Source organism: Erpetoichthys calabaricus, chromosome 14 (assembly GCF_900747795.2).
Source record: "Erpetoichthys calabaricus chromosome 14, fErpCal1.3, whole genome shotgun sequence".
Lineage (NCBI taxonomy): Eukaryota > Metazoa > Chordata > Cladistia > Polypteriformes > Polypteridae > Erpetoichthys > Erpetoichthys calabaricus.
In genome coordinates, this window is record NC_041407.2 from 91948169 (window position 1) to 91973525 (window position 25357).

General features: G+C 40.1%; 1 protein-coding gene and 1 long non-coding RNA gene across 2 annotated transcripts; one reads left to right on the plus strand and one right to left on the minus strand.

Annotated features, from left to right (window-relative positions):
* Positions 1-2137: 2137 nt before the first annotated feature.
* adprs (ADP-ribosylserine hydrolase) lies at positions 2138-16686 on the minus strand. Its single transcript, XM_028818798.2, has 6 exons — positions 16073-16686; positions 12753-12849; positions 12453-12660; positions 9199-9383; positions 8988-9088; positions 2138-3088 (listed from the first exon to the last, which is right to left on the minus strand). The coding sequence occupies exons 1-6, from the start codon at positions 16404-16406 to the stop codon at positions 2727-2729; spliced, it is 1287 nt and encodes a 428-aa protein (XP_028674631.1). The 5' UTR covers positions 16407-16686; the 3' UTR covers positions 2138-2726.
* On the plus strand, positions 16347-24592 carry LOC127525863 (uncharacterized). Its single transcript, XR_007933440.1, has 2 exons — positions 16347-16457; positions 23476-24592. It is a non-coding gene; the product is annotated as an uncharacterized LOC127525863 (long non-coding RNA).
* Positions 24593-25357: the final 765 nt, after the last annotated feature.

The window sequence follows — 25357 nt, forward strand, 5'->3', positions numbered from 1 at the left end:
GGCCAATTTAGAATCGCCATCTGCATTAACATTTTGTAGTCAATTGTATAATTTAAATTAGCAGTAATGCAATTTTCACAAATTGAAAAAGTAAGCTCACCCCTCCATTTATCATTACCAGAAATATCTCAAATTAGAATGGGGCGCAAATGATTAGAACATTATTCGAGACAATCTGGAAACCCATCTAATTTCAATGTCAGAAATTTAGTTTGGTTTGCTCTTTGTAGTTGAAGTTTGCATTATCACTATGCAGAGATTGAAATAGAGTTCTCCAAGTTCTTCCACAAAAGGTTAGGGATGCCTTAAGAGTTTTGTAAAATGATCTCCAAACTGGAAATCAACCATTTCACTGTCTGGAAGATCATCTACAAGCAGAGAAGATTTCAGACAACTGCTAACTTGTCTAGGCCAACCCAGTTTGTTCAGCCCATGAGCAGAGTGTGAGATGCTGAAAGAAGTCTCTGAGAACCCCAGAATTTCAACACTGGACCTACACAAAGCTCTTGCCACTGCTAATATCAAATATCTAAATTGGAGGCTGCACAAATTGATTTACATGGGAGGTGTGGCAGGAGGAAACCCTTGCTTTCTAGAAAGAACATCAGGGCAAGACTAAAGCTTGTCCATGAATGTCGAAGGGAAAGATCAGGACTTCTGGAACAATGTGCTCTGGAAAAACAAGGCAACAATTTTATTTCGCATTTGACTGGAAGAAACTGATTGCAACTGTAGAACATAGTGGTGGAAATGTTATGGCTTGGGGCTGCTTTGTTGCATCAAGGTCAGGGCAGCTCACCATTGAAGTACTTGACGATAGTGTGAGACCATCTGTTAAAAGACTGCTGCTTAATCACAAAGTGGACCCTGCAGCACTAAACATACCAGTAAATCCACCAAATATTGGCTTATAAGAAAGAAATGGAGGGTTCTGGAATTGCCAAGTCAAAGCTCTTACCTGAATTCCAGTGATGTGTTTTCAGGGACGTGTTTTGAAATGGGCTGTGCAATCAACACACGCTTCAAACATCACACACATGAAAGAATTCTGCCTGGAGGAGTGGGAAAACTTTCTCCCAATGTCAGACACTGCCAGTTATAGGAAATGACTGCCTGAGGAGGCAATACCAGCTATTGTGTTACATTCACATTACAAGCCTCATTGCTCAATTCTGATTTTTTTGCTCAAATTGAATTTGCTTGGTGAGACAACTCGTGGTACTGAAGAGGACAAAATGAATGCTCTAGCAACCAGTGTATGCATCACATTTTGCTCCGGAGGATGAAAAACAGTAAGCCCGCTGTACATGATTAGGTCAAAGGGTGGAAAAAAGACAGAGAGCTAGCTTTTGCTATTTTTGCAGCCATTGCTGGCACTGCTGTATTAAAGAAATGCATGGATGTGAGTAAGGAGCCAGCAACTGTAGGAGCGTAACTATTCTCAATGGATTCCTCGATTATTGTTTTGCTGTGCTGCCCGATGATGACAGCACTCCGCCCAAGTATATAGGCAAAAACACATGAACTCTGATCTGACCATTCATGTTGCATGGCCACAGAGTATACATATCCGATCTAGGACCACATATTAAAATGATTCAAATCTGATTGGAAAAGATTAGATTTCTGTGTCCACACAGCCCTGAAAACATCAGGTTTGTATCACGTTAAGGCAAGTAATCGGATCACTTCAGCATTGTAATGTGAATGTATAGAGTCAAGGGTGGACATAATTTTTCCACATAGATATATGACATACTTGTTCATTTTTCACTGAATAAATTATTGCAAAGTCAAATCTTCATTATTTTTTTCAAGTACAAGATACACTTTAAATGAAGGTCAAAATTTATATCCAAATACATTAAAAAAGAAGGACATTTCATGGGATATACTTACTTTTTCACATGACTATATATCAGAAGATGATTCTTTACAGTGCAAAATCAGCACCAGTGTAGTTTTTATTTAAAATGAAGTAGAATTTAGGTAATTAGATATTGATTCTCAATTATATATGCCCTCTGTACAAGTAATGAATTGGGCAAGAGTACAATATATGGATCAAGGGAAACAACAAAAGAATAATGAATGAATACTGGAAAGATATTGCAAAAATAAATGAAAACAAAGTAAATCATTATTTAATAACATTCATTTTAATTAGCACAAATTTGGTTGCAGAAGAATAATTACTAAGAATCTCTCTTTTTCAGACGACCACCTTTTCTCCCAGTACCTGTGGTACAATGCCTTCCCCACTCTGCTGCAGCACCCTATATGTATTTCTATCCGCCATATCTCATAACCACTATGGGGTTCATAGGAAAGTCTGAGGTGGGTACCTGATCACAGGGATTCCCAAAATGGAAGCAACAAACAAGGAGTTGTAGCACATAGGAATCTTTTTTTCAAAAGACTTGTGTTTTCATAAAGCTCATCTCATTAGAAGAATGCTACTGTTATGCCACATCTCTTAAAAAAAGGAAAATTCAGTAGACCACAAGCACTTGTGATGCACACCATGTCATGCAAAACACAAAGCCAGGCCTAAACCCTCTGAATGGTAAATAAGGTTAGCATTACTCTTTGTAAGATTTTACACTGAAGTAAAACACGTACTTAGGGACACCATCTTGTAAGGACACGTGAACATACATACGAATCATATCTCTGCCTGGAGGGTGCGAGGGACTGTCCTTTAGTCACTTATTTCTTGTTAACTTTCAATGTGCTCCTTCATTTGCTGCCCCCTCCAAACACTTGTCATTGTGGTCTCTCATTAAAGATCCTCCCCGGGCCCGAAACTGATAAAGGTCATACAGCCTCTCTGCCCAATGCTCTGTTTCTTCAAAACCTTCACAACAATTTTTCCAGTCATCTGGCACTTGTTCTATTCCATAATGTGCCCCAGCAATAGCTGCTGCCATGGTGGCAATGGTGTCAGTGTCCCCACCCAATGCCAGGCTATATGCAATTGTTCTCTGAAGGCCATTATAGTGAGGTGGTAGTTCAGGGAGTGGCTCCAGACAATGCAGGAAGCAAAAGATGGCTGTAGGGACTGAATGAAGAGCAGCAATACCATTTCCTGAGAAAACAGGAAGAAGAAGTAGCTGAAACCCAGTTATGTGTTCAGAATGCTATTAAAGTCAGAGAGACTATCACCCCCTACTGTCTGAATATTGCTTGTTAACATCATACTTTCAAAGAGGATAAGCTATACCTAAGCCTAAACAAATGAATGCTCTATTCCAATGAAATGATTGTAGACAGACACTTAACAAACATCAACCCCAACAACCAAAAAAAAACAAAAAAAACACATACAAGAATTTCTGGCTTGGATAATGGAGAGCCGCTACTGTCAATAACAGACTTGCAGGTGGTAGTAAGGTACTTTGAAACAGTTTACACACAGTTACTGAGCGGCATTTTCTGAAGAGTATCACATTTTGTATCACAGCCTCAGCCTCATAATTCTTGTCTATATTGACATTATAAACAAGATGGGTAACACTAATGTACAAGAAGCAAACCTTGAAAAATATTTAGATATTTAACCTCTATAAAAGCACGGAAGCTATTAATAAGGCCAATGAATGATCAAGTTTCATCATAAACATTGCAGAATTAAAATCAAGGATGTTCTAGTAAAAATAAATGGGTTGATCACAAAGTTTGGAGCCTGGACTTGAAAGGGGTATTCTAAGGTGCTGATTTTCTAAATTGCTATAGATTCATTCCTGTGTACTAAAATACAGTGGGGCAAAACAGTATTTAGTCAGCCACCAATTGTGCAAGTTCTCCCACTTAAAAAGATGAGAGAGGCCTGTAATTTTCATCATAGGTATACCTCAACTATGAGAGACAAAATGAGCAAAAAAATCCAGAAAATCACATTGTCTGATTTTTAAAGAATTTATTTGCAAATTATAGTGGAAAATAAGTATTTGGTCACCTACAAACAAGGAAGATTTCTGGCTCTCACAGACCTGTAACTTCTTCTGTAAGAGGCTCCTCTGTCCTCCAAACAGGTGCCATTAATACAGGTAACGAGTGAAGTCGTTATCAATATAAAAGACACCTGTCCACAACCTCAAACAGTCACACTCCAAACTCCACTATGGCCAAGACCAAAGAGCTGTCAAAGGACACCAGAAACAAAATTGTAGACCTGCACCAGACTGGGAAGACTGAATCTGCAATAGGTAAGCAGCTTGGTGTGAAGAAACCAACTGTGGGAGCAATTATTAGAAAATGGAAGACATACAAGACCACTGATAATCTCCCTCGATCTGGGGCTCCACGCAAGATCTCACCCCGTGGGGTCAAAATGATCACAAGAACGGTGAGCAAAAATCCCAGAACCACACGGGGGGACCTAGTGAATGACCTGCAGAGAGCTGGGAGCAAAGTAACAAAGGCTACCATCAGTAACACACTACGCCACCAGGGACTCAAATCCTGCAGTGCCAGACGTGTCCCCCTGCTTAAGCCAGTACATGTGCAGACCCATCTGAAGTTTGCTAGAGAGCATTTGGATGATCCAGAAGAGGATTGGGAGAATGTCATATGGTCAGATGAAACCAAAATAGAACTTTAGTTTGGAGGAGAAAGAATGCTGAGTTGCATCCAAAGAACACCATACCTACTGTAAGGCATGGGGGTGGAAACATCATGGTTTGGGGCTGTTTTTCTGCAAAGGGACCAGGACGACTGATCCGTGTAAAGGAAAGAATGAATGGGGCCATGTATCGTCAGATTTTGAGTGAAAACCTCCTTCCATCAGCAAGGGCATTGAAGATGAAACGTGGCTGGGTCTTTCAGCATGACAATGATCCCAAACACACCACCCGGGTAACGAAGGAGTGGCTTCGTAAGAAGCATTTCAAGGTCCTGGAGTGGCCTAGCCAGTCTCCAGATCTCAACCCCATAGAAAATCTTTGGAGGGAGTTGAAAGTCCGTGTTGCCCAGCGACAGCCCCAAAACATCACTGCTCTAGAGGAGATCTGCATGGTGGAATGGGCCAAAATACCAGCAACAGTGTGTGAAAACCTTGTGAAGACTTACAGAAAACGTTTGACCTCTGTCATTGCCAACAAAGGGTATATAACAAGTATTGAGATGAACTTTTGTTATTGACCAAATACTTTTTTCCACCATAATTTGCAAATAAATTCTTTAAAAATCAGACAATGTGATTTTCTGGATTTTTTTTTCTCATTTTGTCTCTCATAGTTGCGGTATACCTATAATGAAAATTACAGGCCTCTCTCATCTTTTTAAGTGGGAGAACTTGCACAATTGGTGGCTGACTAAATACTTTTTTGCCCCACTATATGTTAATTACATTTTTCTATCATTACTAGTTTATAATGTATGTGTTTTGTTTCAGAATAAACAAGAATGCCAAAAACTGATAAATCAAGTACTGTATAATCTTTGAATTTGTAATTCTACAGAACAAAAAGCCTTTGGAGATTCATTCTCACCCAGTTACAGTAATCCCTCGCTACTTCGCGGTTCACTTTTCGCAGATTTCACGATTTTATATGTAAGCATATCTAAATACATAACGCGGATTTTTCGCTGCTTCGCGGGTTTCTGCGGACAATGGGACTTTTTACTTGCTTCCTCACTTGGTTTGCCCAGTTGATTTCATACAAGAGATGCTATTGGCGGATGGCTGACAAGCTACCCAATCAGTTAAGTTGCAGTTAAGTTCCTGTGTGCTGCTGATTGGCTCAGCGACGGAGTGTTGCATTAACCAGGAAGTCTCATCTCACTCATTCATCATTAACGTGCTAATGCTTCAGGGGCCGTGTCCAAGCACCAACAGAAGATGCAAATGATTGCAGAAAAGGTAAAAGTTTTGGATATGTTGAAGGAAGGGAACAGCTTCACCGCTGCAGGACATCGATCCTTTTTATTTAAAAAGGAGGAAAAGCATATAAGATCTACGGCCGCAGTGTCCTTTAACCAGGGTGCAAAACGAGTTGCAAGTGGACGTGATAAGGCAATAGTCTGGATGGAATCTGCTTTAGGAATCTTTGCAACAAGGTCGACGACGTCATTACTGCCTACAAGCTGCTACGTGTACTTCGCTATACAGTAAGTGTAAACTTATCTACCGATTTCATATTGCTTAGCAGTTGTCCCTGTTTTTAATAGAGTAAATGGTGGGTTGTAAACAATACAGGGAGGGTTTAAAAACGTCCAAATACACGTTAAATAATTAAATAAATATAGTGTCCCTACTTCGTGGAAATTCAGTTATCGCGGTCGGCCTTGGAACCTATCTCCCGCGATAAGTGAGGGATTACTGTAATTTGTATCTAAACAGGTAAACTTCATATAACACAGTCAAGAGATGGGCTGCAGAGTTCTGTCATGGAAAGATGTTTATGTTAGATGAACTCAGATCTGTCTGACCTTTGATGACAACAACAGAAGAAAAGGGTGCCATCGTGGAGCAAATCGTAATGGAACCCTTGAGAATGTGTGAGGTAACAGACTATAGGCGTTAGGTATTGGTTCATTCTTCCTAAAGAATTAAACAGGACCAAGGTTTGTGCAGATTGGGTGCCCAGAATGTTCACTCCTGAAATGAAGCACCGCCACATTCAGTGTTCCGAGAGAGACTATTGAGCTAATGAATTCAGACAGCAATAAATTTAAGAAACTTTTCATAACTGAGAATGAAATTTAATTGATTGCTATCGTCCACTTAATCTGAAGTGATGCTACATCCTCCCTCTTCTTCATTCCTGGCACCATATGGCTATCACTTCCCCAATTGAACAAGATAACTCTGTAACACAAGCTGTGTGGCTAAAGTCCAACACCCATTGTGATTCCTACTGTACTCTATCACACTCTCTCTCCTTCTAGGACTTTCTAGGGGGCACTGCTGAAAATACACCTTTACTTTTTGTAGTTTAGACCTGGTACCTTTGTTTTTTTTTATTTTAAAACAATCTGTTGTACCTACTGTACTGTGCTGTCTTTTAAATTGAAAGAGTGGTTCTCAAACTCAGTCCTGGGGACTTCCAGTGGCTGAAGGTTTCGTTTCAACCAGTACCACAATCAGTGAGTCCATTTACCTCTAAGTGATCTCATTTAATGAAGTGATCTGTTCTCTTATTCTGCATTCCGAAAAGCACAGCAGTGTGATTTTTACATTTACAAGACATTACAAATATTTGCATTTTTACTATTGCTTTAAATGCTTAACTTTCTTTTGTTGCTTTCCTATTCATTTGCCTTTTTTCTGTGAAGTTTGCTTCCTTAACTGCAATGCCTGAAGGGGGTAAACAAAAAGTGCCAGAACCTTATGTAATAGTGAGTTTCGAGCCCAGTCGATGAGCTTTGGGTCTCTTGGTGTTTCAGAGTGCGCAATCCTATCAACATTGATCAAATAGCACTGAGTGGCTTTTCCCTTTAAGTTTAAAGCAATGTAGTATATTTAAGTTCAGTCACAGAGTGTGGCTTTGGAGTTTTAAATGGTGCTATTCACTGACACTTGTTTGAATTAGTTGTGGGGAGAGAAGTTGTACACTCATTCACTGTTAGCTGTTGGGTCGCAACTGCACCAGTGAGATGGGTGCATACTGGCCTACTTCAAGACCTGATTAACTGTATCTTAGTAATGACAAATAACAACAAGTGGAGCAGATACCCATGCCAGTGACACTGAATGCTGAAAACCAGCAAGTACCATTAACATAATCATTAGCAATTAAAACATTAAATAACTTGAACACTTGGAAAAGTAGACTGAACATCATGATTATGATGATGAAAATCTTAAAATTATCGCTATCTGATATACATAAATGCTTGGTCCACTGTAGTGTACAAATTTTCCCAATATATTTTTGTAATTTTTACACTGACTCCAAAACACAGAAACTGGGTAGGAACAACTTGCCTAATTAGACTAGAAGTCCAATTAAAAAACACGTTAGTTGGAAGAAAAACCTAATTCTACAACTTTTTGTTATTTTCTTCAACCTACTGCAAGGATTTGTGCAGACCCTTCCATGTATCTCAGTAGTTCATTGTGATTATCCTGTAATTCCCACTGTTAACTGTGTTTGCTTTGTATCCTGTTGCATCACAATTTATTAAAAGTACAGTATAAATAATGACTGGTTGATGACAGCTATAAGATCTTCCTAGATTTTATTTCATTATACCTGATAACTCCTTCTTGATTTTAAACGACTAGGGGGCTCCACCCCCTGCTAACTTCGCTCACTCACCCCTGGGTTTGGTTTACCGGATATACAGTTTAAAGAGATTGCTATTTTCATGGAAATTGGTACAAATGCATTATTTTCACTTTTACTTTAAAACGTTTGTAAAAACAATACTTGGCTTTTATTTCCGGCCCCGGGCATGTTTAAATCTTTCTCGCAGGACGTATAACGCTGCTCGCACTGTGAAGGTGGGGCGGCTGAACGCACGCTAAGGAGAAGCGGTTGGATTATCTGCTTGCTTGTTGTTGCTGCTGCTGCCGGCGAGCTGCGTCTTCTGCTTGTTGCGCTGCACGTTGATCATTTAAAAGCCTGTACAGCAGCTGTCCTTTGGACAGTTCGCGTCTCTGCCGCTTGTGTTATGAAGGGGGGGGGGGGGGGGGGCTGAACACACGCTAAGGAGAAGCGGTTGGGTCATCTGCTGGCTTCCTGCTGCTGGCGAGCTGCGTGTTCTGCTTGTCGTTGTTTTAAGAACTGGGAGCTCATGAAGTGTGTCTGCCAAAAGCATTCCAACAACTGCTAGTTTACATGTCTGTGAGCTTGTTTTAAATGTTGTCTCACTGCCTTGTCTCACGTGACGTTAAAGTGTTTCACGCAGGATGTCAAATTGTCTTCCGAGAAGATCACGTCTCGTCTCCCTCCTAAGATTTTTTTTTTTTATAAGAGAGATTATTACCAAACCCTCTGTATAGCAGATTGTCCAGTCACCAGCACTTCAACATCACTCACCAAGTTCACTGACCACCTCCTCAATTGCTACAGAGTTCCTCTGAAGAAATTCTTTCACTTTCCTCAGCCGATTTGAAAAAGGATAATCTCCTTCATTGAGCCTTAAAAAAAAAACAGTACAATTGTGTATTATCATACCACACTTGGCTTTGATTGGTACCATTAAGCGCAAGCTCAGTCTCCTGATGAGTCTATCCTAGGCTATACTCACTCACGAGCATCACTCAGTGACTTTTGTTCTCCCTCCACAACTTCCATTTCTTGAATAAGAACTTCCAAGAACTCGCTCCAACACATGACGCCCTGGAGAGCAAGGTGTACAGCCAGGGCTTGAAGGACGGCTCCGTTGTAGCCAAGAGAGGAAGCGTGAGTCAGCTGCGCACATCGCCTGGCATACTAGGAATGAAAAAAGAGGTTAGATTGTTTCCAGTTGGATCTCTTTATGTGGTTAGTCCTTTAGTGGTGACTCACTTTTTCCAGCACAATTAACTCTCCATTTATTCACTAAAGTCATAAATAGGTTAAATGAAAATACACTTATATAAAACAGTGTTGGAACTCTTTGCCCTCATAAAAACACCTTTGGTTTTCAACTAGTAAATGGCAATTAAAAATGATGGGCAAAAGCAAAATTGAAATTTACATATAGACACAGTCTAATAATTACTGTTCTTGTGATGTTTTATTGGCCTCTCTTTGTCCCATTAATGGCAAGCCATTGTAGGCTATCCCAGGTAACACTGGCCCTCAATGTCAAGTTGACAAAAGGTTTACAAAATTGGTTCTATTAAAAGAAGAAAGACTAACATCTTTACTGTTGTACTTTTGACTGAGTTTTGTATGCTGGGTGCTCTATGTGTTCACTTGGGTTTCTGCTACAGTCCAAAGACATGCAAGTTAGGTGAACTGGTGTTAGTAAACTGGACCCTGGTGTGAGTGTGTGTGTGTGTTCAACATGCAGTGGACTGGCACCCTGTCCAGATGTTGCTCCTGCCTTGCACCTGGTGATTGCTGGGATAGGCTCCAGCATCACCGCAAACCTGCCCTGGATAATAAGCAAGTCAAGGAAGTGGCTGGATGAATGTATATAAATAAATAACTTACACAATTAGTTCCACTAAAACTTACATAGAAAAAAGTTTCAGAGTATATATATATATATATATATATATATATATATATATATATATATATATATTGTGGTGGATGGCCGGTTTCCCATTCCGGCCCTAACCCCCAGGAGGAGCTCTCCCAACAGCGTAGACGTGCCCCGAGTTCCAGCAGGGCCTCATGGACTATGTAGTTTCTACACACAGCCCTGCTGGATACCTTGGGGGCCACCAGGCCTCGCTGTAGGGGGGCTCGTGGGCTCTTATGTGCCCTATAACAAGGGGGTACGTCATCATCACGTGACAGGAAGAAACGACGTGCTCCCGGGTTGAGGAAAAGGACTGTTTACCCTGACCCGGAAGGAATAAGGAACTGTGGACTGTTGGACAGGAACACCTCCGGGTCAGGGGGTATAAAAGGATTGTGGGAAAGCCCAGACACTGAGCTGAGCTGGGAGGTAGGAGGGCTAAGTGTCTGGGCGAGGAGGAAAGAGAATTGTATTGAAAGTTTATTGTGTATGAATAGTGTGGTGTGGAGAGTGCTTGGTGCATGTTGTAATTATAATAAAGAGTCTTGGACTTTTACCTGGTGTCTAGAGTGGTACCTGAGGGTTCGAGAGGTGGAGCAATACCTCTACTGCGACAATATATATACAGAATTAAAAGTATACATCGATGACAAAACTGGCAAACTTTATATTGGTAATAATGTGCAGTAAGCCAGTAATAAAAATGTCTCTGTCCTCTATCTGAATGGCTCCTACAAACATCAAACAAGCTGGATTTTTGAATATTAGAAATAAGCTTAACAGAAACACAGCTATATTCTGCCATACTAAACGTTTAAGCAGCATCTCTCCAACTTCTTACCATGAAAAACAAAAGAGAGTTACAATGCACTTGAAAAGCAAATCCTTGGAACTAAAGCTGTCACGTGAATGAAAGGAAGCACCATATGCACATTATCTGAGCATATTTGCTGACAGAGCATCCTTCTGCAAAATAACAAATATCCTTCATTTTCTAACTGGATAAACGACCACAGAGACCACAACACTGCCAGCATCATTTTTATATGGCAGGATATCCTGCTCTGCTGTCAATTAATTCAAAGAAAAAAAATATCTATAAATATCTGCGAGGAAATGTTTCTCTTTAGATGGACTGCACCAGATTTATTCAACAAATTAAAATAATTGTCTCTTTCTATAATTATTTAACAGGCTTCTAGCGCTCAATCAGTTAATCCAGCTAATACTCCATTGTATGATGGAACTACAAAATCATCACATACAAGGTCATGGGGGAAGTAAGGGCAATGGTGTAAAAAGTGTCATTGCTTTTTAAAAATGCTGCTAAACTAAAAGTTTTGTTTTCTGTTTCTTTTTTTAAGAAAAAGTTAAGAACATGAAGCTCATTGCTTAGCACTTCACAAAAACACAAATTTGTTTAAATCAAAATAACAAAATTAGTATTAAAAGCTGTGAAGCAAATGCACAAAAAGCCATTTAATTTTGACCTTGGCATAGTCAACACAGCTCATGCTAAAGAGTGGAGATTCTACAAAATGACACAATGGCAGGATAGACTCCAAGATACACAAATTACTACACATTTCAACACCAGGGTGGCCGTTAAGATCATATGGTGCCGCCAATGCCGGAGTCATGCAGTCCCAGCATTTTGATTTGCCTAAGACTTCTACTCAGGAATTTCATAAAATATCTTAATAGGTCTTGATTTGAACACCATTTACAGTTACACACATTTTGGGGAGGTATGAATGTAGTGTGCCATCTGGGTGGGCAGAGAGTAGTTCTTCTTCATAAATGCAATCATTTTCTAATAATGCTTTATTTTGTTTCCAAGTGACTTCATACCCGTGTTTTCCTCTACTGGTGTTAAGTAATCACTCATGAACGCCACAATTCAACTAATACTACTGCAATATTAGAATCTCTCAAGACAAATCTGGTAAAAATATTTGATATTTTTGACACATTTTATTACTAAAATTATTACTTATCTCAGATTTCCTGAATAATCAAGCTTTGAAATCTTAGGAATGCCTTTTCAAAAACCCTAAATTTATTGTGCCATAAAAGAAAGCCGGCCAGACTCAAGAAGACTCATTTAGTACAATAGCATTTCAGACAAGTGGATTCAATTTCTGTTTGTTACTGAAGTCATGAGATGATGATTGCACGGCTTGTTGTGGTGAGGAACAATCATATGTACAATGCTGCTCTCAATATTATGTACTGAACAGTTTCAGGTGACCCTACAGAAACAAAACATACATACTGTACATTGCTCTCATTTTTTCATGCGTCACACAGTTTAATTATGTTGCTACCTTCTTGACGTCATGGATATCAGGATAGGCAAGTGCGAATGGTGCTGCCCTCATAGCACCACCATTGCCAAAGGAGCCCTTTCCGTTAAACTGTTCCCGTGCCGGCTGGAAAACATCTGAACATTTGGGGTTCAATAGCTTCTTAAAAACACGAATAACTCCAGCCCCATAGCCCCTGTGAGGAGAACGCCGATATTCTTCTGCAAACCTGATAAACAGGAAATGAATATTTATCATGGACACCTATTCAGTGAGAGGCTGAAACATGAAAAGATGGAAGTTTTCTTTTGCTGGCCTTACCTTCTTGCCATATCCATATCATCAAAGTCAGAGCGGGAAAGAAGAGACTGTACAACACAGCGTGTCATGGCCGTGTCATCAGAATATTGCAGGATACCTGTGGGAACAAACAGCTAATTAAGCAGCTTTACAAGCCTAGTGTCTCATCGATTTCTAAGCTGACAACACTCACATTTGCTCAAAAAGCCTAAACGTTTCTAAACACTTTATTACTTAAGGGGAAGGTTTCAGTTTTACTCCATTGTTTAATGTGAACAATATGTAATGTCTCTCTAAACCCCCTGGAGAATTTTAAGAAAGCTTAGAACATTACAATAATACCGAATTTCAGCATAGCCTTCACAACAAATTTAACTATTGCTCAAACACAAAAATGTAATTAAGTGATTCTGCACAATCCTAATCTGACATAGAACTGAGGATGACTGAGGTCAAGAAATTTTTGCAGACCAACCAAGCCAGTGTTTGAATTGCTGAAAGACCAAATGAGTTTTCCTTGTCATAATAATATGCACATTACACTGATTTGTGTTTATACTGGTTATGAAGGTTAAAATAAACAAAAAAAAAAAATCTCATAACAACATAAATATTTGTTTATGAATTTACATATATCACATTGTTTCGCTATTTTTTGCATTTTTCATAGGACTGTTTCTTGAATATTTTGATGAATTTCCATTATTTTTAAATTTACATATTTTCATGATAATATCCACATAATAAACATCCCACATCCATCCATTTTTAAACCCACATAGTTCGCCTGGGATTGCATTTAGCCTGAACTAATAAAAGCCAGTTAGTAAATGACACCTGACTGCATGCCAGTCAACCACAGGAAGCATTTTGTCACATCCATGCCAGGCCAGTTTAGAATCATCGATTCACGGAGTCTTTGTGAAGTGGGAGGGAGAACCTCAGCATACCAAGAGAAAAAACGCTGGTAGTGAACAGGCCAAGTATTTGGATCTTTTCACCTAAATGTATATTGCATGTTTTCAGCAATATCAGCAGTCAATTCACCTCACTCCTGCCAGTTGGTCTGCTTCCTCCTGAAAACATCACAACATTCTCCTCTTTCTCTACTCTCTCCACTCTTGATGTGTCCAACCTCCTCTCTAATCACCCCACTAACTGTCCACTTGACCCCATCCCCTCTCTCCCTCAATCATTTCTGCAGTTACACATGTCATCAACACCTAACTCGGCACAGGCACTTTTCCTACATTGTTCAACCAGGCCCTAACTCCCGGTCTAAAGAATGTCACATGCGACTCGACTCGAATGGGTGATCACAGACCAGTCTCTCTACTCCCCTTTCTATTCAGAACATTGGAATGTGTGGTCTCTAACCAAGTCTCTTCATTTCTTCTAGACAACAGACTGCTCGATCCTCATCAGTCTGGCTTTAAGAAATGTCATTCCACCTTGACAACACTACTCACTGCAGTTGATGCATTACAACTGGCTAGACATACCAACATGGCATCTGTCCTCATCCTGCTAAATCTCTGATCTGCCTTCAGCAGAGTCAACAACCACACCCTCCTTGCCATCACTGGAACTATCCTCAGCTGGTTTGAGCCTGATGTCTTGGGCAGATCCTAACATGTGCCCTGGCAAGGAGTGATGTCAAGGGTGTACCGGGGGTTCCCCACAAGGATCAGCACTGGGCTCTGTCCTCTTCTCTCTAAATATATATCTCCTCACTAGGCCCTATCACCCTGTCCCATGTTCTTCCTTATCAGTGCTATGCCTATGATACTTAGCCGTACTTGTCATTTCCTCCAGAGGACCCACACGGTGCAAGAACATTGACAAACAAGAGGAGACCATTCAGATCATTAAGTTAACTTGTTCAGCTAATAGTGAAGATGTCACAGTATCTCATCCAGATACTTCTTAAAGGTTGTCAAGTTTTGCTTCAACTATATGACCAGGTAGTTGTTCAAGATTCCCACAACTCTTTGCATAAATAAGGGCTTTCTGGGTTCAGTCATAAATGCAATTCCCCTAAATTTCCATTGGTGTCCTCTAGTATGTAATTCGCTGTTGAAAGACGAAATCAATGACCTTGAGAATGTCGTAAACCTGGATTAGGTTTCCCCACGGTGTCCTCTGCTTCAGACCAAACAGGTTTAATTCTTTGACTCTGTAGGAGAATGTATGACATTGTCTTTAAGTCCTGGAATGCACTTGATTGCTCTTCTTTGCATAGCTTCAGGTGTCAGCTTCTCACTGATATTGCAACCTGAATGATGAAACACCATCTCCAACTCAACCTGGCTAAGCTGGACCTTCTTGTTATCCCTCCATCTATTCAGCACACCATCTCTCTTTACCTTGGCTCATTATTACTAACACCTGCCATGTATGTACGCAACCTTGGTGTGGTGATCGCTGACCAACTGTCCTTCAAGGACCACGTGGCTAGGGTTTCTGTGTCTTGCAGATTCACTCTATACAACATTCACATTATCAGACTAATATATGACCAGAGTATGCTGCACAACCCCTGATCCAGACTTTGTGATCTTGTCACGTTTGGACAACAAACAACACTCTGCTGGCAGGAGTTCTGCCATGTGTCATCAAGCTACTGCAGTGGCACATCAGGTGTCCAACCAAATGTCAATTCTTCTTTTTCAGATCAGTACATTGACTCCCTGTAGCAGCACATATTGAGATCAAATCCTTAATGCTTGCCTACAGAGCAGTCTATAGGTCAGCACCTATATTTATGGAGATACAGTACTTGCACTGCCCTATCCTCCTTCTACAGGACTCAGGTCTAATGAGGAATTGCGTATATTTTCATATATAGCTCTTAGCGGGTTGAACGATCTGCCCAACCTCCTTTTGAAATTCTGACTCCCTCAATGTGTTTAAACAGCTTTTGAAGACTATTGTTTGGTGAATGTCTAACAGTAAGGCAGTTTTTGGAACCAGCCAGTATTTTATTCTGACGTCTTCACTTGTGACGATCAGTTTTGAACATTTGTCCCCAAACAGTCCCCCAGGCTTATGTTCCCCTCTGTTGTAATCGTTTCGAATAAATCGTTTGCTGATAAAGTGAATGTAAACGTAAACTGCGCTAACCAGTGTTTATCTAAAACAAAACAATGGAGATAGATTCATGACGCAGGTACTCAAGCGCCCTTCAACTTCGCCCCGCATTGCATGACGGGATTTGAAGTCCCGCATTTTCAGAATACTGGCTCTGTTAGGCCTGGCAGGAGATCAGTACGAAGTAAAGCGAAAAGGCGTTCAGAACAGAATTTACAAATGATATCAGGTCTCGGGGACCAACTGCTCACCATCTCCACGGTTCTCCTCCAGGCTCCCGAGATGCTGTATGACTCTATCTAACGGCACCTCCTCAGCGCCCTCAAACTCCGCTCCCAGACAATCGCCGAGCAAAGCTCCAGTCAAAGTACCACGGAAACGAGAAAGAGATGCTGGACCCACCGCTCCGAGACGACCCAGAACAGCCGACATGCCCTCGATTCGTAGAGCCGAACCCGACTGGATGGTACCGCTGAGGCCTCGTACCAGAGGGGCTGTTCGCGCGTCTGCTACTTGACAAGACACTGGCGAAGCGCATACGGCTTCGGCGGCACTCTGCGGCCGCGGCGGGTATTGCAGCAGCATAGAGACGACAGCGGTCAGAGGGCGTCCTGTACCTATTAATAAAACACCAAGGTGAGTGACGACTGTCGTTTTCGTGTTTTTAAAAGGACGAGGACGCAGTCGTGGTTCGGGTCAGATGTGACGTTTGGATTAATACTGCTGGGGAAACAACTTGAAGGATCAGTCACCAAGGATCTCAGCTCGACGTCAGGGGTCCCGGAGAAAGGCGTGAGTTCTTCGTACATTCAAAACAGAAATGCGTGTGTGTGGCTCCTGAGTCAACATGCATGATCCGTAAATGTCAATATGGCGTTAGCGGTGCATTCTGGGGTACATGAGCCGTACCACCTGCACTGGACTGCTAACGTGTGAGTTGACATTCTTGCGGATACTCAGTCAACCTGATAAAAGAAATTTCCAGTAAAACATTATGGAGAGAAGAGGGAAATGTTTAATTCAGATCACATAGCGAGTCTATTTGTTATTGTATGTTCTTCAACACCAATACTTATAGGTGAATATACTGTAATGTGAACTACATCTTCTTATAAGCATTTCTGTGTATAAAGTTATACCAAACTTGTGATTAAATTGGGTCACCTTCAGATTTCATAACAAATTGGTCAAATTAGCACACAAGAGAGCTCGATATGTTTCTACAAACAATAAAACATTAAGAAGTACCCCTAATTAGATATCATACTTAATTTTACTAGCACTAACAGCTTTACCAACTGTATATTTTAAAAATGTTAAGCAAAGCAAGCTTGCATCCCAATTAATTTTCTTTGATAAAGTCAAGATGTTTGGTTGGAGAAGTGTTTACTGTGTTGCCACAATCAGAAAGCACTAGCAACACCCTAACCCTAAAGCTATGAGTAATGATATTCTGTGAACCTTAAAGATGGTCAACAACACTGTTGTGCAAAAAATTAAAAAGAAAATCACTCCTGTTAAACATTATGAATTAAAAACCAGCAACCAAATTACTCTACCGCATCCAGTTCTTTTAGAGATGTTTCAAAACGATAAAACACTATTTAAAGAAAAATGTAATATATTTTTTAAATTGCTTATTTAGACTTGAAAAAAAGATAAATTACACATATAATTGTTTACTTGACTCACACAGTTACCATCTCTAGCGCTCCGTCCATGTCTGGCATACTAAAAACTCTCTACCTCTTTCACAGCTCCTTTGACTCTGCCAGCTCTGCAGTGTTGAGGGTGACGTCTGTAAAGAAGACCTCAGAATGAGGATGGAGGGTGCCTTCTCATGTTGTGGGCATGACCCTCAATCAGGCCAAGAATAGACCACATAACATCTACTGTAAGAGGAACCTCAGTAATGAACCCGTATCCCGCTGGTCCTCATTTAACAGGTCATCCATTTAAATGTACCCATTTTGCACACTGATCCTTCCACATGAGCTTTTTTTCCAAACCCTTTCATGTCCTCCTCCTATTGACCACCTACACTATGCAAACTTGTCATCTGCAGCTCACTTCACAGAGGAGAGCCACATTCCCCATCAGGGACTTTGAGCTGTATCAGGAGCCACTGTGTCACTTGCAAATACAGTTAGGTCCATAAATATTTGGACAGAGAGAACTTTTTTCTAATTTTGGTTCTGTACATTACCACAATGAATTTTAAATGAAACAACTCAGATGCAGTTGAAGTGCAGACTTTCAGCTTTAATTCAGTGGGGTGAACAAAACGATTGCATAAAAATGTGAGGCAACTAAAGCATTTTTTTAACACAATCCCTTCATTTCAGGGGCTCAAAAGTAATTGGACAATTGACTCAAATGCTATTTCATGGGCAGTTGTGGACAAGTCCTTCGTTATGTCATTATCAATTAAGCAGATAAAAGGCCTGGAGTTGATTTGAGGTGTGGTGCTTGCATGTGGAAGATTTTGCTGTGAACAGACAACATGCGGTCAAAGGAGCTCTCCATGCAGGTGAAAGAAGCCATCCTTAAGCTGCGAAAACAGAAAAAAACCCATCTGAGAAATTGCTACAATATTACGAGTGGCAAAATCTACAGTTTGGTACATCCTGAGAAAGAAAGCAAGCACTGGTGAACCCAGCAACGCAAAAAGACCTGGACGTCCATGGAAGACAGCAGTGGTGGATGATTGCAGAATCATTTCCATGGTGAAGAGAAGCCCCTTCACAGCAGCCAACCAAGTGAACAACAATCTCCAGGGGGGGGTAGGCGTATCGATATCCAAGTCTACCATAAAGAGAAGACTGCATGAAAGTAAATATAGAGGGTGTACTGCAAGGTGCAAGCCACTCATAAGCCTAAAGAATAGAAAGGCTAGATTGGACTTTGCTAAAGAACATCTTAAAAAGCCAGCACAGCTCTGGAAAAACATTCTTTGGACAGATGAAACCAAGATCAACTTCTAGCAGAATGATGGCAAGAAAAAAGTATGGAGAAGGCGTGGAACAGCTCATTATCCAAAGCATACCACATCATCTGTAAAACATGGTGGAGGCAGTGTGATGGCTTGGGCATGCATGGCTGCCAGTGGCACTGGGACACTAGTGTTTATTGATGATGTGACACAGGACAGAAGCAGCCGAATGAATTCTGAGGTGTTCAGAGACATACTGTCTGCTCAAATCCAACTAAATGCAGTCAAATTGATTGGGAGGCGTTTCATGATACAGATGGACAATGACCCAAAACATACAGCCAAAGCAACCCAGGGGTTTATTAAAGCAAAGAAGTGGAAAATTCTTGAATGGCCAAGTCAGTCACCTGATCTTAACCCAATTGAGCATGCAATTCACTTGTTGAAGACTAAACTTTGGACAGAAAGGCCCACAAACAAACAGCAACTGAAAGCCGCTGCAGTAAAGGCCTGGCAGAGCATTAAAAATGAGGAAACTAAACTTCTTTTTTTATTTCAAAACATTCCAATATATATCAGTAAATCGTTTTTTAAGCAATTAGACTCAACAATAACCTCATTCATTTGGAACTCAAAACACCAACGTATCCGAAGAGCGACCCTACAAAGACCTCAGACAGAAGGTGGCATGGCTTTACCTAATTTTCAGTTTTATTACTGGGCAGGAAACATACAAGCCATAAAAACCTGGACACAAATAAATGAACATACACAGGCTTGGCTCACAATAGAAGTAAAATCCTGTAGTACTTCTTTATACTCCCTGCTCTGTGCTCCAATAAATGCAAGTTATCGCAAATATACTAATAACCCAATTGTGCTTTACTTACTCAGAATATGGAACCAAATTAGAAAGCATTTTAAGATGGAAAATCTTTTATCGGTGGCACCTCTGCAAGAGAACCACCTCTTTCAACCCTCGCAAACATATCCAGTTTTTAATACCTGGAAAAGTTTTGGGATTAAAATGTTCAGAGATCTTTATATAGACAACATATTTGCATCTTTTGAACAACTGCGTTCCAAAATCAACCTCCCAGCTACACATTTCTTTCATTATCTTCAAATTAGAAATTTTGTTAAACAGAAACTGCCCGATTTTCCTCACCTCGTACCCTCCACCATGCTGGAAAAAATACTGCTCAATTTCGAGGAATTAAACACCATTTCCGCATTATATAAAATCTTATTAGAGTCCCTACCTTTCAAAGACCCAAGAGGACATTGGGAAGAAGATCTCTTAATCAATATGTCAGAAAAGGAATGGAAGGTAGCAAAGCAGAGAATTCACTTGAGCTCCATATGCGCAAAGCATAGAATTATTCAACTAAAAATTATATATCGAGCTCATCTGTCTCGCTTAAAACTGTCCAACATTTTTCCAGGGCAAGATCCAACCTGCGAACGCTGCAACCAAGCTCCTGCCTCACTGGGTCACATGTTTTGGGCCTGCACCAAACTAACATCATTTTGGACCAAAATTTTTAAGTGCCTTTCAGACAGCCTTGGGGTCACAATCCCTCCTAACCCATTAACAGCTGTGTTTGGTGTTCTTCCAAACGGACTTGAAGTGGAGAAGGACAAGCAAACGGTGATTACATTCACTACACTTTTGGCACGCAGATTTATTTTGTTTAATTGGAAGAATCCTAAATCTCCTCTGATAAGTCAGTGGGAAACCGATGTTTTATATTATTTGAAATTGGAAAAAATCAAATTCTCAGTTAGAGGATCTGTACAGAATTTTTTCAAAACCTGGCAGGATCTAATCAATATTATTTTAGAATAAGAGAAATAACTATTACCGCATTTATTTTCCTTCTCCATTTTTTACTTACCTATATATATTTCTTCCTTTCTTTTGTTTATTGTTGCCTTATTAAAAAGCCCTAAGCAATTCTCCTTTGGCTAAGCTCTCCTTCTCAGGGGTGGGGTTTGATTTGTCTTCAATTTTTTTTTTTGTTATAAATTGATCTATTTGTATGGAATGATTACAATAAAATTAATAAATAAAATTTAAAAAAAAAAAAAAAAAAAAAAGGAGGAAACCCAGCATCTGGTGATGTCCATGAGTTCAAGACTTCAGGCTGTCATTGCCAGCAAAGGGTTTTCAACCAAGTATTAGAAATGAACATTTTATTTCCAGTTATTTCAGTTGTCCAATTACTTTTGAGCCCCTGAAATGAAGGGATTGTGTTAAAAAAATGCTTTAGTTGCCTCACATTTTTATGCAATCGTTTTGTTCACCCCACTGAATTAAAGCTGAAAGTCTGCACTTCAACTGCATCAGAGTTGTTTCATTTAAAATTCATTGTGGTAATGTACAGAACCAAAATTAGAAAAAAGTTGTCTCTGTCCAAATATTTATGGACCTAACTGTATGTCACGAACAATATCCTTGTATTTGGTCCCTCTGATAAATTCAATATTAAACAACAGGCCACTTGCCAGTCTAAAAATCTTGTTTATTGCATTTCTTGCAGGAAGTGTCCAGCCATCTACATACTAGATGAAACAGGGACACGGCTAGCAGGCCATTTCAGGGAGCACATCTGAGCTATTAAAATTAAAGACCTTACGAAGCCTATTGTAGGACATGTCACATCCCTTGGTCTTAGCCACACAGAGCTCTCTGGTTTGTGTTCTTTCACAGGGCATCAAAGACACTTTTCAGAGAAAATCAGACAAAGTTAAGCTCATTCTCATCTAGGGATTACATTTGTCTCCAAATTTTTAATTGCTGCATTCATCTTCTCTAATGGCAGCTTCTTGTCACCCACTGTCACCTTTTCTTCTTTCATCTGCCGTGGTTTTTGTTCCCCCCTATATATATGTTACATGTTCTTTCTTTTTCCTTTTCACCTGATGAAGATTCTATAGCTGAAGCATTGTCGTTTTTCTTCTTCTCTTTTCAGATGTTACTTGTAGCCTAATTGTTTTAAATATAATTATTACTTACAAAAAGAAGTCACATGGAAGTTTTTTTCCACTTATATTCTTCTGAAGGTATTTCACGGTGGAATATCCAATTGAGGTCTGGTAACATAACATCACTCCACTTTCCACTATAGTTTGTCTCCATTTGAGTGATGTCATGGTGGATCCTCTTCCTATGTCCATCAGAGATGTTCTTGGGGGAAAAAAATCCAAATGAGAGTGTAAAAATTTATTTTTAAAGACAAGTTGCACTCAAGTACACCTCCGCTGGTTCCTCAAAAGCTCAAAACGCAAAACATCCAGTGCATCACATTAAGATTTTCATGTAGCCTACTGGTGGAAGAACTGGAGATCAGATTTCATTGTTGCCAGTTTAATTACCACTGACAGACAATTCTACAAGTAGGCATGGTGGCGCGGTGGGTAGTGCTATTGCCTCACAGCCTTGTTATTCATGGTGGCCTAGTTTTTTTTTTCCACTCTTGAAAAATTGACAAATCTAAATTGGTCTTGCCTGAGTAAGAGTGGATATGTGTGTGTGTGTGTGTGTGTGTGCACCCTACATTGGACTGCCATCCCATTCAAGATGGCTTACTCTGATATGCTGCGGGTAGCCCCTGGCGCTTACAACCCAGAACTGGGTGAAGCCAGTTCAGTAATGGATGGATGAGGGTGGTAGTCATATTTATTTTAAAAAATGGAGCTGTTTCAACTACCCAAGTGAAATATTACTTTCCCTTTCAGTCCACTGTCAGTAACAGCGAACAGTCACTGCTAAAAGATTAGTTGTTTCTTGTTTTAATTTATAATTCATAATCCTATTAATAACCTCTGCTCAAACAAAATATAATGTGAATGTATTTTTGACTTCCTCCCACATTCACCATCCTTAACCAATGCATCGATGTTTAAGACAACGCATTTATCATTTTACAAGGTCATTATTGCAAATTGTAAAGAATACAGTGAGCGCTCAGGTCCATAAAACCCCGTGCAGACTCGAGGTGAATATGTATACTCTGTGTGGGCAGTGACCCAGAGCAGGATTTGAACCCTGGGCACTACATCCATGAGGCATCAGTGGTAAAGGCTGTGCCACCCCATGCAAAGAAACTTACTCAAATGAAAAAAATAGATGACATCAAATAAAAAAATAAAATGAACATTAGACAGACATTCCAGCACTGTAACATTCTTTGGAGTATGTGAATTTCCCCTTGGGATTAATAAAGTATCTATCTATCTATCTATCTATCGTGTAGAATTGACTATCTTCCTCTTTCTTTTTACAGAGGCACAGACATGGCTCTTCAATCATGTGTGTAATTCGGTCAAAAAAAAAAATCCACTCCTCCAGAGCATTTTGAAAAATTTTCTTTTATTTCTTTTTTCTGTCAAGTGCATTGTAGTTGTAAATACTGTATATGCAAGTCCAGTCAGCCAGTACTCACTGAAGAGCACTAAACATAAAATACAATTTCTTTCTTTTGTAAATGTTAATGCTGTGTCTTCAGGACAAGGTCAGGCTTAAAATAAGTGATAAAGGCCTTCTGACCATTGCTTAAGTATTAGTCATATGACCTGTTTAAGTATACATGTACTTCACAGACCGAATAAGACGTGTTAATCACAGCATTCCTCTCTTTGGAAAGCCAATTGTCTGTTATTTCTTAAATATTTAATCTTTCTGTTCAGCCTTCAGTAGGAGTATGAGCCGCCTAACAGGTACTGCAACTTGCAGCGCTGGTGCTTTGTTATCCAGCTGTCCATGTTGACATGAATCTAATGTGGCACAGACTGGCTTTGGCACACAAATCCTTCTTAAGGAGCAGTTGCAAGACTATTTTCATTGACATTTAACTTTAATTCAAGTGTCAGTTTGTCCTCACAGTGCCTCTCTTCGTCATGCAGTTTCTGGGTCTCCTCTGATAAGACTGATCAATCACAGGCAAAATGATCTCCAGAGATGTCTTCATGATGTACTATTTAAACACATGGTGAACAAACAGCCAAAACTCCACGCAAACTTGATGGACCAATTGTCAATCAAAAGGTTGAGCTTATGTGCACCCAACAAACTAATAGCAGAACATCAGCTCCCTTCTTTTACAACCCATTGCAAGCACTAGATCTGTGGTCTCTATGGGCTTAGTGCTCTCAGCCTGACCATAACTTATGCTCCATATCAGGTGTGGCCGTAACAAAAACTGGAGAGATCCCATTTACTCCGAAAAGCAATCTGGTGCTGGACTGGACAAGTGGAAGACTGTCTGTAACAGAGTTAGACGAGGGTGTCACAAGTCCAAACATTGCTAAGGTAAAGCAAGGTGCACAAACAAGAGAGACCTATGTAGAAGCAGTACCTCCCGCAAGAAGGTGCAACCAAATTGAAGAAGGAGAGGAGCTTCTTAACAAAAGAAAGAAAAAGAACAGCTGAACATCCTTCCATGCGTGCCAGAGGAAGCTGACCCAGAAGGATTGAGACAAAGCATCACCTACAGCTGGTGTCAACAAAGACCAAACCATAAATAGACCTACTTAAATTCTGAGAACTGCTGTGACTTAGTAGTTTGGATAAAGTCAGCTAATGTATTCTGGGTATTGGCATCCTGGGCGAAGGGTATGTTTGTAGTGGTTAGTTCCTGTTTATAAATTCAGTAGGAGGGCTCAGACCAGCGTCTCTCTCTCTCTCTCGCGCACACACACACACACACACACATACACACACACACACACACACACACACACAGAAGAGTTGTGTGTAGAGGGGTAAACCAGTGCAAACTAGTTGTGAGCAAATCAACACCACCATCGCCGTGCAAGAGCTACAAACTTAATGACTGGCTAAAAACTCATCCTTCTTGACCAATTAATTGAAAGATCAGAATTCATAAGTTTTGTACCTTTTTCTATGGAAGAGAAAAGATCTAACTAAGCTAGCGTTGATTTATGTTTTGTGTTGTTTGTTATTGTCCTTCGTCTGTATAGATTTGTATATATCCATCTTCTATTATCCTTTTGTCACAAATAAACTATCATTTAGTTTATTGCAGTAATTGTTCTTGGGTTATTTGTTGAAATATAATCTATCACAACATCATCAAGTTCTTCCATCTGAAGCCTGAAAACCACGAAGACCGATTGAGATCATTTATGTTAGGTAGAATGCCTAGTGGGGGCTGGGTGGTCTCGTGCCCTCGGACCCCCTGCAGATTGTTTCTCCAGCCGTCTGGAGTTTTTTTTCTGTCCTCCTTGGCCATCGGACCTAACTTTTATTCTATATTAATTAGTATTGCCTAATTTTATTCTTATATTTTGTCTTTTTTTCTTTCTTCATCCTGTAAAGCACTTTGAGCTACATCATTTATATGAAAATGTACTATAGAAGTAAATGTTGTTGTTGATGACATCTGGACCACACAGAAAGTGAAAGTGATTCAATGTGGACTTTTGCCAATTTATGAATTATATTCATCTGTGTTTTCATAGTCCTGGAATCCCTACTGGAAGGCAAAATGGAGATCCTTCACACACACTGATCAATAAAGTTGTTTCCTGATTCACCTACCAAACCTGCGTGCTTAGCAGGTTTCTTCCATATTGATTA

Coding starts and splice junctions, on each gene's coding strand:
- adprs (XM_028818798.2), bottom strand. CDS start 16,406: ATGCTGCTGCAATACCCGCCGCGGCCGCAGAGTGCCGCCGAAGCCGTA. Junction 9,089..9,198: donor TCACTGAGTGATGCTCGTGA/GTGAGTATAGCC, acceptor TTTTTTTTTAAG/GCTCAATGAAGGAGATTATC. Junction 3,089..8,987: donor GGAGGTGGTCAGTGAACTTG/GTGAGTGATGTT, acceptor CTGTTTTCTCAG/GAAATGGTATTGCTGCTCTT.